The sequence below is a fragment of the Austrofundulus limnaeus genome, unplaced genomic scaffold (genome assembly GCF_001266775.1).
Source record: "Austrofundulus limnaeus strain Quisiro unplaced genomic scaffold, Austrofundulus_limnaeus-1.0 Scaffold23, whole genome shotgun sequence".
NCBI classification, from domain to species: domain Eukaryota; kingdom Metazoa; phylum Chordata; class Actinopteri; order Cyprinodontiformes; family Rivulidae; genus Austrofundulus; species Austrofundulus limnaeus.
The window spans coordinates 441,986-458,830 of NW_013952425.1; the positions used below are offsets into that span (position 1 = coordinate 441,986).

The 16,845-nt window shown below is 38.8% G+C and overlaps 1 protein-coding gene across 24 annotated transcripts in view; it reads right to left on the reverse strand.

Annotated features, from left to right (window-relative positions):
- LOC106514838 (latrophilin-3) overlaps positions 1-16,845 on the reverse strand; it is a 341,417-nt gene that overhangs the window by 134,053 nt on the left and 190,519 nt on the right. For 14 of the 24 annotated variants that reach the window (XM_014004293.1, XM_014004298.1, XM_014004297.1 and 11 more), the window contains 2 exons: positions 11,845-11,859; positions 4,575-5,384 (listed from right to left, as the gene is read on the reverse strand). In XM_014004293.1, the coding sequence (XP_013859747.1) occupies positions 4,575-5,384; positions 11,845-11,859 (825 nt within the window). The remainder of the gene's footprint in view (positions 1-4,574; positions 5,385-11,844; positions 11,860-16,845) is intronic. The other 10 variants (XM_014004305.1, XM_014004307.1, XM_014004290.1 and 7 more) reach the window with 2 other exon arrangements.

Sequence of the window (16,845 nt, forward strand, 5' to 3'; positions counted from 1 at the left end):
GAGCCACCTCAACTGGCTCCTCTCGACGTGGAGGAGCAGCGGCTCTACTCTGAGTCCCTCCCGGATGAATAGACATATTAGTTAATTAAGATATCTTTAATTACACTCTGACTAGTATAAATGATGTATGGGGGCTTTAATTCAAGGTATCCTAAATGGCATTAAGATGTTTTAAATGTATGATAAGATTAAACTAATGCAAATTCAATTTCAGACTTTTTCATGATCTGTAATTTTTATTTTAAAAAAGCTCCTGTACAAGTTTGAAACATCCTGGGCGAGCCCCCAATTTATTTTACGAGCAAATTCTCTGAACAACAGCATAAATGTAGAAAAAAAATGTTGAGAATTTACCACTTTTAATATGAAAAGCAGGCAACTAAAAGGCTTCAACAACTTCATCATAGCCTRGCAAACAGCTGCTAGAGTGGTGATTTGCCTCCGGCCTCCACAGGCATGATTTAAATCCACACCTTCAAGGCACAGCCATTTGGGTCAGTCAAGCGGAGCAGAGTTGTTGCAACACCACAGTTTCCTTATATATTGTATATTATAGGAAATTAAAGTGAAAAACCTTTGTAAGAAGTATTTTAGACTTTGGATTGTTCTATTGTTTCTTTTTCCCTCACTCCCCCACCACCAAAAGATGACTGACAAGTACTTAGCATTTCTCCCACTTGAAGTATGACACCAATTCCACGCAGCTCTTCACCTCGCTGTCCAGCAAACCTCTGTGGTACGAAACAATCAAAGTGAGGCTTTTTTTTTCATAATAGAGGACATGACTGCGCTGAATCACACAGAGATGGAGAAGGTGAGAAACAATCTGAAAAGGTGGGTGTGAGTTACGGGGATAYGRACATGTGAGAGACAACGATTCTCCTAAACTGTCAGAGAATCAACAACCAACAAAGAGCCAACTTTAACTACAATTACAACTTTCTGGTGTGCGTTTGATTATTTCATTCTTGTTTTACATTCATTAATGTTGTTTTACATTCATTAATGTGAATTATTTATCTTTAATATGTGTTGCCATTTTTGCCCTGAATTTATTGCGTCATAGCTTTTGTTGTTGTTGGCCCCAGCTGTGGTTCCAGCTCGTGTCTGTTGCTCTGCTGCCCGGACCCCTGTTCACGCTCCACTGATGCGGCAGGTCAGGCAGGCTCATGAGATCGGAAAGCGTAAATGGAAATGAGCAAGCGTTAGGCCGTTCAGAGTACGACACCTTTCTCTGAGTGTTAACTCGCTGTGATCGTGACACCGGATCAGATTTCTGAACATCGTGTTGGCAACAAAACAAAGACGAGCACTGACTTTAGACTCTGGTGTTCTGGCAAGTCTCACTCTTCCAGTCGGACTTTTGAGCCTCACTGAATGGCTGTWAAAATCACCAAATGATGGTATCAGTGGTTTCCTGAGTTCTTTTTAAATATCAACCCCAGAATGTTTTGAATTTCAAACTTTCACAACTCTTTGTTACTGTAAACAAATATTTTTCCCAAGTTCTTGTTCCCGGATCTCTGTTCATTGTCACCGAAAACAACCAACAAACAATGTGATATAAACAGCAAACTCAGAGTAATTTGTGTGCAGCGATATAGTACACTAATGTTGCTTAAAATAATTTRGTTGTAATTGTCCTGCCATTTCAAACTTAGACAACTAATTGTGTCGAGTACATAATGTTCACTCGTTTCACTCAGAATAAGGAAGAAGATCAAATTAGATGCTTTGTCTTAGAGTCCATTTAATCACTCTTCCATTCCTTATTAATCTGTTTATCTGACATTTATACTTGTTTTCTGACTCTATCCATCTACTTAGCGCCAYATTTTACTATCTTTATTCATGCAGYTGGCACTTCAGAGGGGGAGCCTATTCTGCAACAGCTGCCAAACACTTTTCACCACAAAAGTTTAGCATTAGGTGCGTGCATATTATGTCTATAAAATGTGTAACACTGTGTGTATCACTGTTAAACAGTAAAAGATTTTTCAATCCGGAAAGTACATAACAGCAACATTTCATTCTCCTTAACTACAACAAATTATGATGGGTAGCTGTATATCTTCAAAACCAAACACTGCGGTTATTGAATAAATGAATATATTATGGGGTGTGTTGAAGCGGGACTCTGTATAACAAAACAGGAGGAAAAAAAAGGTTTGGGGAAAAGTTGCAGCCAGCGAAGGAAAATAAATTCAACTGGCAGGCGGCAGGTAGAAAATGCTCTGGAGGAGAAAACTGAGGTGGGGATTTCACAGTCAAATAACTTGTGACATTTTTGACTAGAGCTGTTGATGAGATAGAGCGAAGAATTACCTTGGTGTGTCAAAACAGCGTCTATTTTTCCTGTTATAAGCTTTCCAACAAGTGCAGATTTATAAAAAAGAACAATGGAGTGGAGAAATTGGGACTTCTCAAGCAAGTTTCGGAAAGTTTGCTGTGAGCAGTACTTCTCCTGCAGCTCRTGTGAAAGACTTCAAGCATGTGGCTAAATTACATCTGTGTAAAAAAAAGCCAAAGTGTTACGGAATTGAAACATTAGGGATGTAAAATGTTCTTTTTGTAGGTGAAAATAGAAATTTTGATGGTAACCAACCAGGCCAACAATGTCTATGATCCATTTATCCGTCCACAAATCCACCTTCTTTAAAAATCAGGTTGTGAGAGAAAAAAAAAATATGAAGAAATCACCAGAGCTCCATGTTCYCAGTTACCTCCTTCAGCCACTCTGGAGGGGCTCCAGGGTGGTCCCAGGCTAGTTGTGAGATATAAACTCCACAGCAAATCATATGTCTGACCTGAAGTCTTTTCCTCATGGGACATGTTCAAAACCCCTCCGTCAGAAGGCATTCCTACTAAATGCCTGAACCATCTTAGCTGGCGTCTGTCAATAGTTTGGATCAGCAATTTTACATTTTATATTCCTTCCAAATAGTCAAACTCCTCACTCTACCCCAATAGGTATGTCAAGCCACTCTGACTGGAAGCTCATTACAGCAGCTTTAATTTGTCTTGTTCTTTCAGATATAAAGTGTAGCTCTCGACCGTAGGTGAGGGTTGGAACTAGGGGTGTAGCAATGCATCGATCCACATCGATATATCAGTAAAAATGATTAAAGATTCAATTACATCAAAGCAAAATTAAAATGTCAATCCATATCATCGTCATACACCCTAAGTGGATTGATATCATACGCCCATATTACATGATAACAGATTTTGTGATATAGATAAGCATTGTTTCGTCATCAAAAAAAACATTGATATATCATATTGTGATATAGCTGATGATTTACACGCCTACATGTAAAGTAGTTTGATTGGTTATTCGACAACTTTGCATTTCAGCTCAGCTTACTGTTCCTCAACAGACCAGTACAGAGTCCACGTCACTAAATATGCCACACCAATCCACCTGTCAATCTTACACTCCACCCCCACTCATGAACACAACCCCCAAATACTTCAAGTCCTCCACTTGCTCATTCCAAACACAAAGATGACAATCCATTCTGTTCTAGTGGAAAACTATTGCCTCAAACTTGGAGGTGCCTAATTTCACCCTAGCTGCATCACAATCAGCGTTACACTTCCCAAGTGAACGTTGAAGGTCCAGAATCAACAGAATCAATTAAAAAAGAGCAATCTTGACAAAGTTCAACACTACTGAGGACTGAACCTAACTTATTACCAACATTACAAACCAATAATTGACTAATGCTAAAATGCTTTTTGAGGATTTGAGAAACTTCTCTAAAAACATTTAATTTTAATTTTTTTTTATAAAATAGAATTGATACTATAGAATTTTGGCTGTGAAACATTGAAATGACGTAGCTTTGTTAGGCAGTGGAAAAAGGCAAATGAATTGGCATTTAGTGCTAATCTACTGCCAGAATCTGTGTAACTTTGCTTCCTGTCTATCAAATTTCAGATGCAGAAAAACAGCACTCTTTYCAGCCAATTTTCACCAGCCCACACATTACAAAAATGCTATAATAAGACATTACACACATTTTCGTCAACCTCTTTGCTTCAAATATTGCAATAACAGCATTCACAAAACAATGTAAAAGAATTTCATACCAGGCTRTTCTATAAATCCAACACAGCAAAAGCCGGGAGTCAAAAGCAACATTCTGAGAGCTTTTCAATCATTATACCATAAAAATGGCAAGCCGTAGGTCAAATGAGTCATTATAAGTACATCTTTTTTATCTTAGTGAGGGCAGAAAATTGTCAGTAAACCCAATGGACTACCATAAAGAGGATTTTATAAGAGTGCTTGTAATGGTGAAAGGCTTATTGAGTGTCTGAATCTGMAAGTTTTAATCTTTAGGGGAACATGACTTTAATTTACCAGGTATGTACTAATACTGGAGATTTAGCAGATAGCACAGCAAAAATGTATCAGAAGATCTTTTTGTTTCCTGTAGTTTTTAGATAAAAGAAAATTGAATATGAGTCAATTTCTGTCATTGTATTATTTAATTACATTCTCTCTACGCAATTTGCTTAATGAGTTTTGTGAAGTAAAAATGTAAGTAAAAAAATTCTGGTCTTACCAAGTCTGTTGTCTAATGCTCCAAAATCCAAAGTGTATTTGACGACATGGTAGTTGTTCCAAACATACAGCAAGTTGTCCCTGGGATTATAATCCACAGCAGCAATGTACTGATACGAGTTAGGAAAAGGGATGTCCAGAAACCCATCTTTACTTAGTTCTGTGTTGTAGATGTAGTCAATCTTATTTCCTGTTGCTTCATTGTCGTCATCTTCATAGACTGACTTAACCACATAGAGGATTCCACAAATCATGAAGGCGTTGGAAGCAGAACGCTTGTCGTAAGCCGTGTCCCAGGTCCCCTCAACCCGCAGTGTGTAGGGATTGAGCTGGCTRATGACGATCCGCCCGTTGTTTTGCTCAGTGGCGTAAATCACCCAAAGCCCATTTTCATCCACAGCCAAGTCGATGTCTGATTTTCCTCCCCAGCGGTATGGAGACGTGTCATGATAGTTGGCGTTGGCTATGATAGCCTCACCGCTCTTGATCCGAGTCCGCAGGTCAAACTTGACGATGTTGCGCGTGCGCTCCTTGTTGAAAAACAGTGCGCCGTCATAGACCACAAAACCTGTTCCATCAACACGATGTGGCAGTTTGTAGGTCGTTGTTGGCCTCCCAGCTATGAAGTCTTCCTTGGATGAGTATTCGGTCAAGGTATCTGTGCGATAGGGTGTCCAAGGCATGTAATAGATCTTRTCGGAGGCCTGGAGAGGGTCTTTGCACCAGGCTCCGGACTGGTGGTCCGACTCGAAGAGGTGCTCGCTCTGGTACACCCTGCGCAGAAGTCCTGGGCACAGGAATACTGAGGAGCCAAAAATGGGGAAAAACAATTACAGAGTTACATTGGCAGGTATTGAAAAAGAAGGACAGTAATAGACATCAAAGCCAAATCCCATTCCACCTCTTTCCCCTACCTCTTAGGCCTACTCTTGTGTTTTGACTATTCATGCTGGGTAGCAGCATTTCCCAATTATTTTAGTGATGTAAAAGGATGGTGAATRGTTCTGACCTTAGATGTTGTTGTCACAACAATCATTATAAATGGATGTTCATATTATTTTTGCTTTCTCCCRTAAGTGTGCAAAATTTTGTTGCTTTCAGACTGGTGTCATTCTGGCTTAGTTCAGCAGGTTATTGCTATGTTCTCGTTTGTTGCTCTATGATTAAAGCACAAAATAAATACAGTGTAAAAAACCTGAATAGTTGTAAATAATGTGCACATTGTGTGTAGAGCTGTGATAGTAGGTCTAGGTGAGGTTGTGACAAGTATTACAARCTTTGGGCCAATCTTTAAGAAATAATCACTTTATTATTGCTTTAAACACCCATCCTCTCCTAGATACAGGACGAATATAATAGGGCTGGGTAATTAAAAAAAAAGACTAAATTGATCTTGGATGGATTTAATTTAAWTTTGCAATATCAYTTCATAGGGCAAGCAATTTTYCCCCATGACGTTAACCTCAGTAGTCTTGTGAGTGATGAAGCAGGGGCGCGTTGATGTTTTGTGTCACTCCTGGCTTGCCATACATTTACGTCCAGTTGACGTTCATCCAAGTGCACAAATGGCAAACGTTAGCTTCTATTAGCTTCCAAGTCATCCAGGGCAACAAAAGAATTCAAGGGAATCACTAGCATTACCAGCCTATTCTCCGCAGGGCATAAAAAAACAGAGGCCATGGCAACTTTTGTTTGCAAAGATTTACGCCCATGGTCTGTGGTGGGAAATGAAAGCTTCAAGCGGCTTGTTAAGGTGTGTTTAGGTATGTAAACATTTGACTGAAATTGTTTAGTTGTTTAGTTGTTAGTTTTGCTACCTCTATTATTAATTTTACAGTTCAAGAAACATTGTCTTAATGAAATTTACAGTGATGGAATGTTATAGTTGTATATTTTCACTTGCCATTCCTTTCTAATTTAAACACCTTTGAGAGTTTTGTTTGCAGTTCAGGTTTAAACCATCCAATTTACAAATTTGATTGAATTAATCAATCCAAAACCTTGTTGAATCGATACAGGAAATTGGCCATGATACCCAACCCTAATATATAGGCATATTGACTCTGAATCATTGAACCTCTACACTTTGTGACTTCAAATTAAGGGCCAAGAGGTAAAGGTTAACGCTAGAAAATGGGATTCAGCTCACACACACACACACACACACACACACACACACACACACACACACACACACACACACACACACACACACTCAAGTTTAACTGTGTAGCTCAGAGCTCATTATGAAGGAGTTGTTGACCCACGCCTCTTGATCAGCGTTGGAATAATCAGACTTTGATTAAAGGCAGCGATAATAAATAGAAATCAGCAATGGCCTTTATTATATTATGCCAACAAATATTGAATTACGAAAGCATATAAATCATAATTTACCAGTACACAACCAAGATAGAACCTTGTATCCTATRATTTTTACATCGTGTAAAATGTGTTTTGCACGCATCGAGTTAGGTTTCAATGAGATCCTTCAGTTTATTGCTCACAAAAGAGGGAACATTTCTGGTTTAGTTTTGCTCTGACCCCTAAAATAAATTATCTACAATGCTGCTAAACAAACCGATTTAATGTTTGGAGGGAGGGAATAATAAATTCAGCKAGGGTTATATCGTCTGACTTTATGAGCTTGGAGAAGTTTGAGATGCTGCTAAAACTAACAAAACACACCACTTCTCGCCCACACGCACACACACAGTCGCTTTTCATATTCACTACACTTTTCTGTTTTTGGTGTCTTTCATTCACAGACAAAAACAGAAGCAGTGAAGATATGGTTTGATTCTCTGCTTTATTTTCCAAAAAAAATCAAATAAAAATTCTCCAAAATCTGATAAATAGCTGTGCTGTAATGATTATTGGCCATGGCAGCTTTTTGAGAAAATGAAAACAAATCAGAACAAAGGAAAACACAAGATCGTCTACGTAGCAGTAGTGACTGCTTTCCATTATTTCATCTGCATGACGTTTTTATCTGGGGTGTGATTTAGAGCACCACACACGCTAAACTAATTACACGTGAACCGGTTTGTACTCAAATCTGATAAAGCTAGGCCAAGGCAATACAGCTGGAGCTGGTCAATAGTGGGGAACCATTTGCAAAAGCCAATTTCAGTTGACTATTGATCACCGTGGAGCGAGGAAATAGTCATTTTCTCTTCGTTTGAAAAACACGGCTCCTAAATCCTCAAATAAAACCACAGGCTTAAAACCTTAAACATATATTCTCTTTTTAMAAATGCAAATATAATCAAAACAAGAGCACAAAAAGGAGAGTTTTGTTTTTCACAGGGGGTGCATTAGGAATAAAACACAATATGTGAGAAAGCTCTTTTCGGTACAGCGGGGCAGCAGGCTTGACACAGTGCTGACAGGTTCTAGCAGCAGATCCGTTGAGAGGTAGAACCTGCGTGCTCCGAGGGAAAAGGAGGAGAAAGAGACAGAGAAAACAGAACCTTCTTCKCTCTTGTAATCTCCCAAGATTAAACATGTTGTCTACCTGCAGGTGAAAATGTGGTGAGATGCGTCCCGGTGACACAGAGCCTCGGCTCACAGCTCAGYGTTAGCTCTGCTAAATGCTGAGGGAGCTGTTTTTCTCCCGTTGGAAAAAAAAAGGAAAAGAAAAACAAGATGTGCCGGGCTACGAGGTCAGAGTAGGAGAGCTTTGTACTGACAGCACATTGTGGGGGGGATCAATGGAGGTTTTTTTTAAAAAGACGCTTTTTAAGAATGTGAATGCAGAGATGAAGCCGTGTATGACAGGTATTAAAAAAATAAGACAATCCTGGCTTTCATGGAGAATGTTTCCAAGCCTTTACTTCAACCTGATCTTTATCTGGACAAGATTTATTAAAGGCCTACCATCATTGAAAGAAAACACATTATCCACTGCTTTTTATGTCTTTTRACTAAAATAACCTCATGTTAAGATGGAACAGAGTTATCGCTATTTTGATCAAACCTTAAAAATATTTATACACAGTTTCAGATATTGTGACCTACTAGTGCTCAATATGTGTCGTGAATGACACTCACCTACTACCATGCAAGATTTTAGCTCAATATTTGTAAAATGAGCTGATTTAGAATATTTTTTTCATGTCTAGGATCCAATATCTTTACAAGATTTCTTCTTTTTTTTTTTCATTTTATTTTTATAAGGTTTATTCTGAATGTAAATCAGCTGTAGATGTACATCCAATAATTACTCCCTGACARTTTTTTTCTGAAACTTGGCCAGTAGTTCATGACATATTTTAACAAACAATTAAGGCTAAAGTAAAAAAAAAAAAKATCTTGTTATCAGTTAGCGTTCAGGGTTTGTTGTGAATGACTCTTGGCCATTAGCCCATCAAATATTAGCTCAATTTCTTGAGAATCGACTGATCCATCTCTATCTTCTGTCGCTTATCCATAGTCGGGTCATGGAGGCAATAGGCCTAGCAGAGAAAACTAGACATCCCTTTCCTCACTAACACTTTCCAGCTGATCCTGGGGGACCCCAAGGCATTTTCAGAGAGGAAACATAATCCCTCCAGCGAGTCCTGGGGTCTTCACCGGGGCCTCATACCAGTGGGACAAGCCTGAACATCTCTAAAGGGATATCTAGGGTATCAGATAACCCACCTCTAATGACTTCTTTCGATGCGGAGGAGCAGCGGCTCTACTCCGAGCTCACCCTGAGTGACAGAACTCCTCACCCTTTCTCTGAGTCTTAGCACGACCACTCTACAAAGGAAGATYATTTTGTCTGCTTGTATCCAGATCTTGTTCTTTTGGTCATGAYCCACGCCTCATGACCACAGGTGAGGTTTGGACCAYAGACAGGMCAGAAAATYAAGAGCTTTGCCTTTTGACTTAGYRCRTTCTTCACTGACCGATGCGACGCACTCATTACTGAGGATGAGGCACCAATCTTCTGTTGACCTATCTCCCGCATCATCTTACTATCACTCGTGAACAAGACACCCACAKCCCTAAACTGGTCCACCTAAACCCTTTTCTGCCTTTTCTGGTCAAGAACCATGGCCACAAATTTCGAGGAACTGACTCTCATCCCAGCCTGCTTCAAATCAACTGATTTAGAGCCATCTTTGTTTCTGATTGTTGATTATCTGTAGTGGCCACCTTGAATCGGGGTRACTTCTAAACTTAATCAGTGGTAAATATAAATCTAATGATTACCAATTTTCATTAAAACCCATCCACTGGCTCATGAGATATTTTGATAAGACTATGCAAACCAAACATTATCTTGGTCAACAATGATTGATGTGCATTAAAAAAAACTAAAGGAATATTCTTAAAGTCTTTCTTACAGTCTTATGCTTACAATGTTATCTTTAACTTATATACACCTTTATTTTTATTGCCCAACAACAGACACATTTGCAGCTGATAGCAGAAACAAAGCCTCTGAGCCTCACAGCAAAGCTTCAGAATATGTAGTCCGGCTTCATACACTGCTGATAATGTAAGATTGCAACTGCAATAATCTATCTGCAGTATTGACCTGTGAGTCCCTGAAGGTTATAGCCATCATCATGTAGGAGCTGTTTGAAAAATGCTGACAGCTTATTGGACGAGTTATTGATTAAGCGCTATAGCCTTCTGCTTCAATATTACGCAGCAGGTAAAGCAGAGCTGGAATGATTTTCAGTTATTACAGGGTATAAAAACATCCCGGTCTTATAAGAACTCATCAGGGAACTAACTGGTTTTTACCCCRTGTCATTATCATAYACATTTCACAATGTCAAAATATCTGTTGGTATTAGTGATTATTCAGTTCAAAACTATAGTATAGRAGACAGAACTGAACATGTTAAAAAGATTTGAGGAACAACACGAAGCTGGTTTAAGTCATATACTGTATATTGCAGAGTGCTATAAAAGGTAGGCAATCATATAATTGTTTGTCTGATTGTTAATGAAATATCTCATGAACTATTGGACAAAACTTCAAACATTAATCATTGGATCTCTATATTGTCTTTATCTTTCTGGCTTCTTCCTTATCAGCTGTTRCTAAAGTTAATCATCTGCCTCAAAGTCTAATTTCCACCAACGTCTTGCCGGTTARTAGCACTAAAGGTGTTTTTTATTGATCTGGGATCCAATAGATTTTGTGAAGCAGTCATATACTTGTTAGGACAATTGTAGATCTACATGTTTTCTTTGTTTGTTTGTTTGTTTTTTGTTTGTTTTTTCAGCACAAATTTTTCAAGGGATACCCTTTCTGCATTCACCAGTTATCCAGGCTTTAGACCTGCACCAGAAGTATACAAAATGCGCTTCTGGTGAATGGAACTACTGATCTCCATTTACAACTGTGATTAGTTTTTGGAGTCAACCCACTTCAAGATGGCTGCTACAACTATTCACTCTTAACAAACAGAATTCTACAGGTATTGAGTATAAATTTGGTGTAGTAGATGTGAGTCATTCTCATATTTACTCTGAGCACCAACAGATCTGTGTTTTTATATAAAACTTTGGTACGCAAAGCAGTGTGYAACATGCTTTCCTTCAAGATTTACTGCTTTTAATTTGAAAAGTATTTTAAATTTGAAACCAACCTTCTTTTTTAACATCAATCAGAATTCATCACATCATGAAAGTTGAAACTTTTGCCCATGACTTTTAAACAGTGCACTATTTTTTTCATGTAAATAGGTGTCTTCATGCAGCAAAGTCAGTACTGGAGTTCCACAGGGTTYAGTGCTTGGAACAATTTTCTTTCCTTTTACAGGCTTCTGTTTAATTACATCATCAGGCCTCATTGGATAAATATGCATTGTTATGCCAATGTTACTCAACTATGGTTTTCCAATAACCTACAAGCATGTATTAAAAGTCAGGATGGCTTTTGAATTTCTGCATTTAAAACTAAACAAGACAAAGCAGTCTTTGTTTAATTGAATTTAAATTTTACTGGGACATAAATCTGACCTGTTTGTGCTCTAAGATGACTTGTGTTGTGAACCGGTGCTACAGAAATAAACTGAATTGAATTAATTTTAAAATAGGGTGGATTGTTTGAAGGAAAAAAATTCTAACGTCTGGTAGAGCAATGTTCTTTTCCCCATGAATTTCACAGTGAACCACACCAGTGAACCAAACACTGAACACAAAGATGAACAAAGGTCAGAAACCAGAATTAGCGACCAATCACCAGAAAAAGAAAGCACAGACTTACAGCTAATAAAAAGAGAATGATGAAAGAAAAAGAAGAGTTGTTGGTATTTAGTTACCTTTTTGTTCCACTTCTAGTTTTAGGCATGAAGGGGAGAGAAAGACAGAAAACATAAAGAACAGATTAATCTTGAGAGAACTGTTTTTATATCATAGTCAAATAAAAGAACAGAAGAACTGGGTTAGTAGAAATGACAAATTCAACATTTGTTTCTTGAGCTTTAAAAAAGGAGAAAGACCACGCACACACCAACAACAACAACAAAAAAAACTTCATTTTTTTGTACATGAGCAAACTCCGCGGGGGATCCAATTTTTTTAAGTTCTGAAAAGTCATGATTCACCTGTTGCTTCAACAAAAGTGGACTTTTTTTTGTATTTTATTGTCCAGAGCTGTAATTCTCCCATCGTTCTGAAAGTCTTCTCCTGCTTTTATATGTTTCCAGTCCAGTCCTATGATCATTTTCCAATAAATATGTGAGTGGAAATTATTTGAAAGACCATCAGAAATTCTAAAAGTTGTTTTTTTTCTCAAGAGCTTCTCAAAATGATGCAAAACTGAAAATTGCAGACGACAACAGAACTGTTCTGTCAAGAAATGTTGCTTTATTTAAAAAAAAAAGAAGCATAAAGGTTGAATGTCACCGCATTCTTTGAAAAGTACAGCATTTCTGTGAATAGTTTTGAACAAAATGCGAACACTCTTTTGGTTCTGCAGCTCAACCAGTCCGCTGAAAGCAAGTGCTGAGGCTATTACAGCCTAAAGCTCTATATATCACTTTCTCTTTAGACAAGCCTCTTAGGTCAGTCGTGACATTCTGTCATTCTCCTTATTTCAGGTTGAGGTTAGCATCCACCATGCCTGTCTGCTCCTGTCCCTTTCCCTCCAGTAATCCTGCTTCTAATAAGASAGGATTAACCTCTGTTACCAGAGCTTACAAGAGTCCTCTCCACCAAAACGAAGAGAGCAACAGAGTGAGGTATGGAGGTCAGAGAATAGGTGAAGTCACAGGGAAGTTTGAAAGATGGAAAAGTTATTAGATGATGACAATATTAAATGGAAACCAGTGAGGAAAAAAAAGGAGGCAGAGTTGGTGGGGGAAAGAGGGGAGAAATAATGGCCGGAGCCTTTCAACAAGTTGTCTTCATGTCAGATCATAAACCTGAACACCGGTACAGCGCAGCACCTCATTAACGGCAAACACCCAGGCTGTCGCTAGTCCATAGCTAGGCAGGAGCACCAGTTGCTCTGGGCTGCATGTGAATCACCATTACTGGCGACTTGGATTTTCCAGTAGCACAGAACTGCATGCAGACCCCCATGCATCAAATCAAAGTAAACAGCCTAACGCGCCTGATCAAAGACCCCCCTCACCTCCCTTGAGCGGCCGCCACACAACAGGGACTGCGGGGACGCTAGCGTTTCTGATTGAACGATCGCTAACAGTGACTTGGGGAGAGCAGGGGTAATGATCTATAAAAAAAGGCATTAGTGGCGAGGATGTGAGAAGTGGTATACGATGCAATCACCAGGGGAGATGGTGTGAAAAGGGAGTAAAGGATGTGGATGAAATCCCCCCCACCCCTTCTTAGCCTACCCCCAACAAGGAAACACAGCACCCTGACGCTACCGCCCAGCATGTAGCGCTTTCACTTGACCGGAAGACGCTATGAGGGATGCTATAAGGTCACCCGTCAGTGCACTCAGYGTAATTTGTTGGTGTCATGTCTGCCCATGTTTCACCACAGACTGAGACATAACTGTGATGTGTGCCTCACATATCCACATTGCACTCGACCGCAAATAGAGAAGCTTTTTTTATTTTTTATTTTTTTTGGGTGGGGGGGCAGATGAGAGGATTGATTTATTTGAAAAGCTGCTTTTTTCTTCCCCCCCACCCCCACTCTGCCCCACCACCTCCATTGTGACCTTAATACGATTTTGGTCACGCCTGTCACTGAGTCACTAAAAAGCACTTAGCTCGCTCTCATCTCTTTCTTCTACTTTTCTGTTTCCCTCCCGGCCCCTCTGAGATGAGTGAAGGAATGAATGAATGAGTTCATTTCAGTTCTTGACGTATTTAGATGTAAATAGGATTTACAATGTAAAACAAACAAAAAATATACATATGAGATGATTTATGCTTGCATTAAATCAGAGGCACACAGAAAACCTACAAGTCAARACACAACATGGGATTTCGGTCTTATGTTGGCCTTAATATGTTGTTATTTCTATATTATACCAAAGGTTTTTGYTTTGTTTTTTTGTTAAACATTCAACTATGTTTATTACATTTTCACTTAAGTAAGTGACCATTTTTGACTCAATGCATTTTGGGGATGCTGATGATGGGTTACAGTTGAGACCAAAACACAGGGACACAACAACAGAGATGGCTGGACCAGGGTATCGAACCAGCGACCTTCTGGTTCCAGGACGACTCCCCGAACCACTCTGCCACAGCCGCCCACATAATAATAAATAATGTCTAATGTTACAACTGGCCTCAGTTCAAGCCCATACATTCTTACTAATTTTTTTTATATTTTGTCCTATTAATATGGCCTGCATATGTGCATTTGTCTCTGCTAACACAGCATATCATGACCTAGACATATTTTAATGAAACTCTCAAARTACTTATTGWATACAGCTGATTAAATTTAGAATTTGACCCAATTCAAGATGGCCGCCACTGCTCTCTGACCATAGCGAATTCATGTTAYAACTCAATCAGTTTTACAGATASTGAGCAAAAATTACAAATGACAGTAGTTAAAGAGTCATCCCATAACACATTTTGGATGCTGATAAATTAGGTGAGGATTTTGTTAAAATGTTTCCCATTAATTTATTAAGTCAAGCCAGTCTGTTAGCAAATTATCCCATTAACCCGTGGGCAGATTTTGATGAAACTCTTCGAAAACAAAACACGTCTTAGAAAATCCCATAAAAAAGGCTTTATGTTATRAAATTTTGTGCTTTGTCTGTATTCCAGCACAGACAGCAAAAACATTTACAAGGGTCTTCATTCAAGACTTGTTATGGTAACCTTAGATTTACCTTTGGTTTTAAAAGATACAAATAAAAAATAAAACTGTMAGTAATACAATTGTTGTGTTTGAAGATGGTGAACAAGTTTTTTCAGGCTTGATTGCACTTCAAGTTCATTTTAAACCAGTTAATAATGAAATCCAATATTCATGTTACCAGCATATTTTGGGCATGGAGTGATCGTTCTGTTAAAAATCTGGTCAGGGTGGAGTTTTGAGCTGGGAGCGTTTTGAAAGGTTTTCGGTTGTGAGTAAAGCTGCAACTACAAGACGCCACTCGAAGTCATCATTTGCCAAATAGCTGCAATCTGCTCCCGAATAAATAAAAAGATTTAGTTTACAGGATGGAAGGCCAGTTGGATATCGCTTCAAGTGTGCAACCGTCTGCTGCATTTTGCCAGAGGAGCGAGATAAACAGCTGTATTTAGTATTTCTTTGGTACAAAAGCTCAAACAGATGAAGAGGACTTGGCAAAATTTCTGTTTGAGATTTGCCAATGTTCGAAGCTTCTTTATTTGTAAAACAAAACGATTGTGAAAAGATGCGCCTGGACAGCAACCAATGGAAAATGACAAGTTTGGTGYGACGTCTTCACTGATAAATTACTGCAATTTCCTTTTTTTAATATCTGAGGAATAATTAAGCGAACACTCTTGTTAAACAAATCACTGAACAGCAGACAAAATTAACCATTTTTGTTTTTGCTAAGGCCAGTTGGCTGAAGCAGACTTATAGTATGTGTACTTGTCTTCTAAAAGCTATTTCAGTTTAATACTTGTTTGCAATTAAAATGCTTACCAACAATTTTTTGCCTCACTACCATTTCTTTTTTGCGTTTCGAAGCTCTTTTTTTAGAACCTTCTTATGATCCAACAGAGCAAAATGTGAATTCTTGCCTTCATCAGCAGCATATGTAAAACTACCTGAGTTACAACCATTTTGTAGCCATCGTCGTAGTTATTTTGATTCAGGTTGACTCTAAAAGTTAACCGGTTGTAATGATTTCCTGCAAGTTTTGTTAAATCCTGTCAACTGGTTTATGAGATAAATTGCTAACAAATAGAAACATACAAACCTCTGTTGATATTTTTGTCTGTTTTAGTGTCTACAGAAATTAAATGTAGGTAAAGGTTCAGTAAATGACAAGGCAGATGTTTATTATAATAGAAAACTAGTCAGCATATATTTTATGTGTTTATCACATTTGGAAAACCTATAATAAACTCCCCGCTTCATGCTAATTGTGGCCTACTTCCTGCCAAGGACTCATGCTGAGCAGCTAACAGTGGAGAAGTTTCGAGCCCATCATGTGAGTGGCAGCTATATGGATTTTCATTTGAATAATTAATGCCTCCCAATTTCATACTAATGGCTGAGAGGTATCAGAATGGTATCATTAGCTGCTAATAGAGATTCATGGCAAAATGACAACGGCATTTTTTGCAATATCCCTCCCTTCCCACGCCAACCCGTCTCGTTCCTCTGTCTCAACGAAGGAGCTGAAGAGTGAAAACCCCTTAACTCCATCCCATCAGCTTTTTAATTAATGACACAGATTACAGGGCTTTGAATAGCATATGCCTAAGGATGGGGGAGGACACAACGGTCTACCATCTCTCTTTCTCTGAATTCCCTCTTCGTTCCCTCTCATTTTTTTTCGTTCTATCTTTTCCCTCGACCGGCGCTCATGTGTCTCCCAAACCATCATTACAGGTTCCATTTCTCAACAGCTATTTTTCTCTCTTTTTTTACCCCCCTTTCAACCACTTGTCTGCTCTCTTTGTGCTGCCTTCAGCTACTTATTTAATCTCCTCCCCATAGTGTCTCTTTTCTGTCTCCATCGCTCTCTCCATCCCTCCTGCAGGGGAATGGCTTTGCTATCTTATAACCTTGACAATGCAGGATGTTGTCCGTGTTCGAGCTTCTTCTTCTTCTTCGGTATGTGGAAACGTGTGTGTTTGTCTCACTTTGAGGGACAGGTGTGGGGGTGGAGGGTTGGAGAG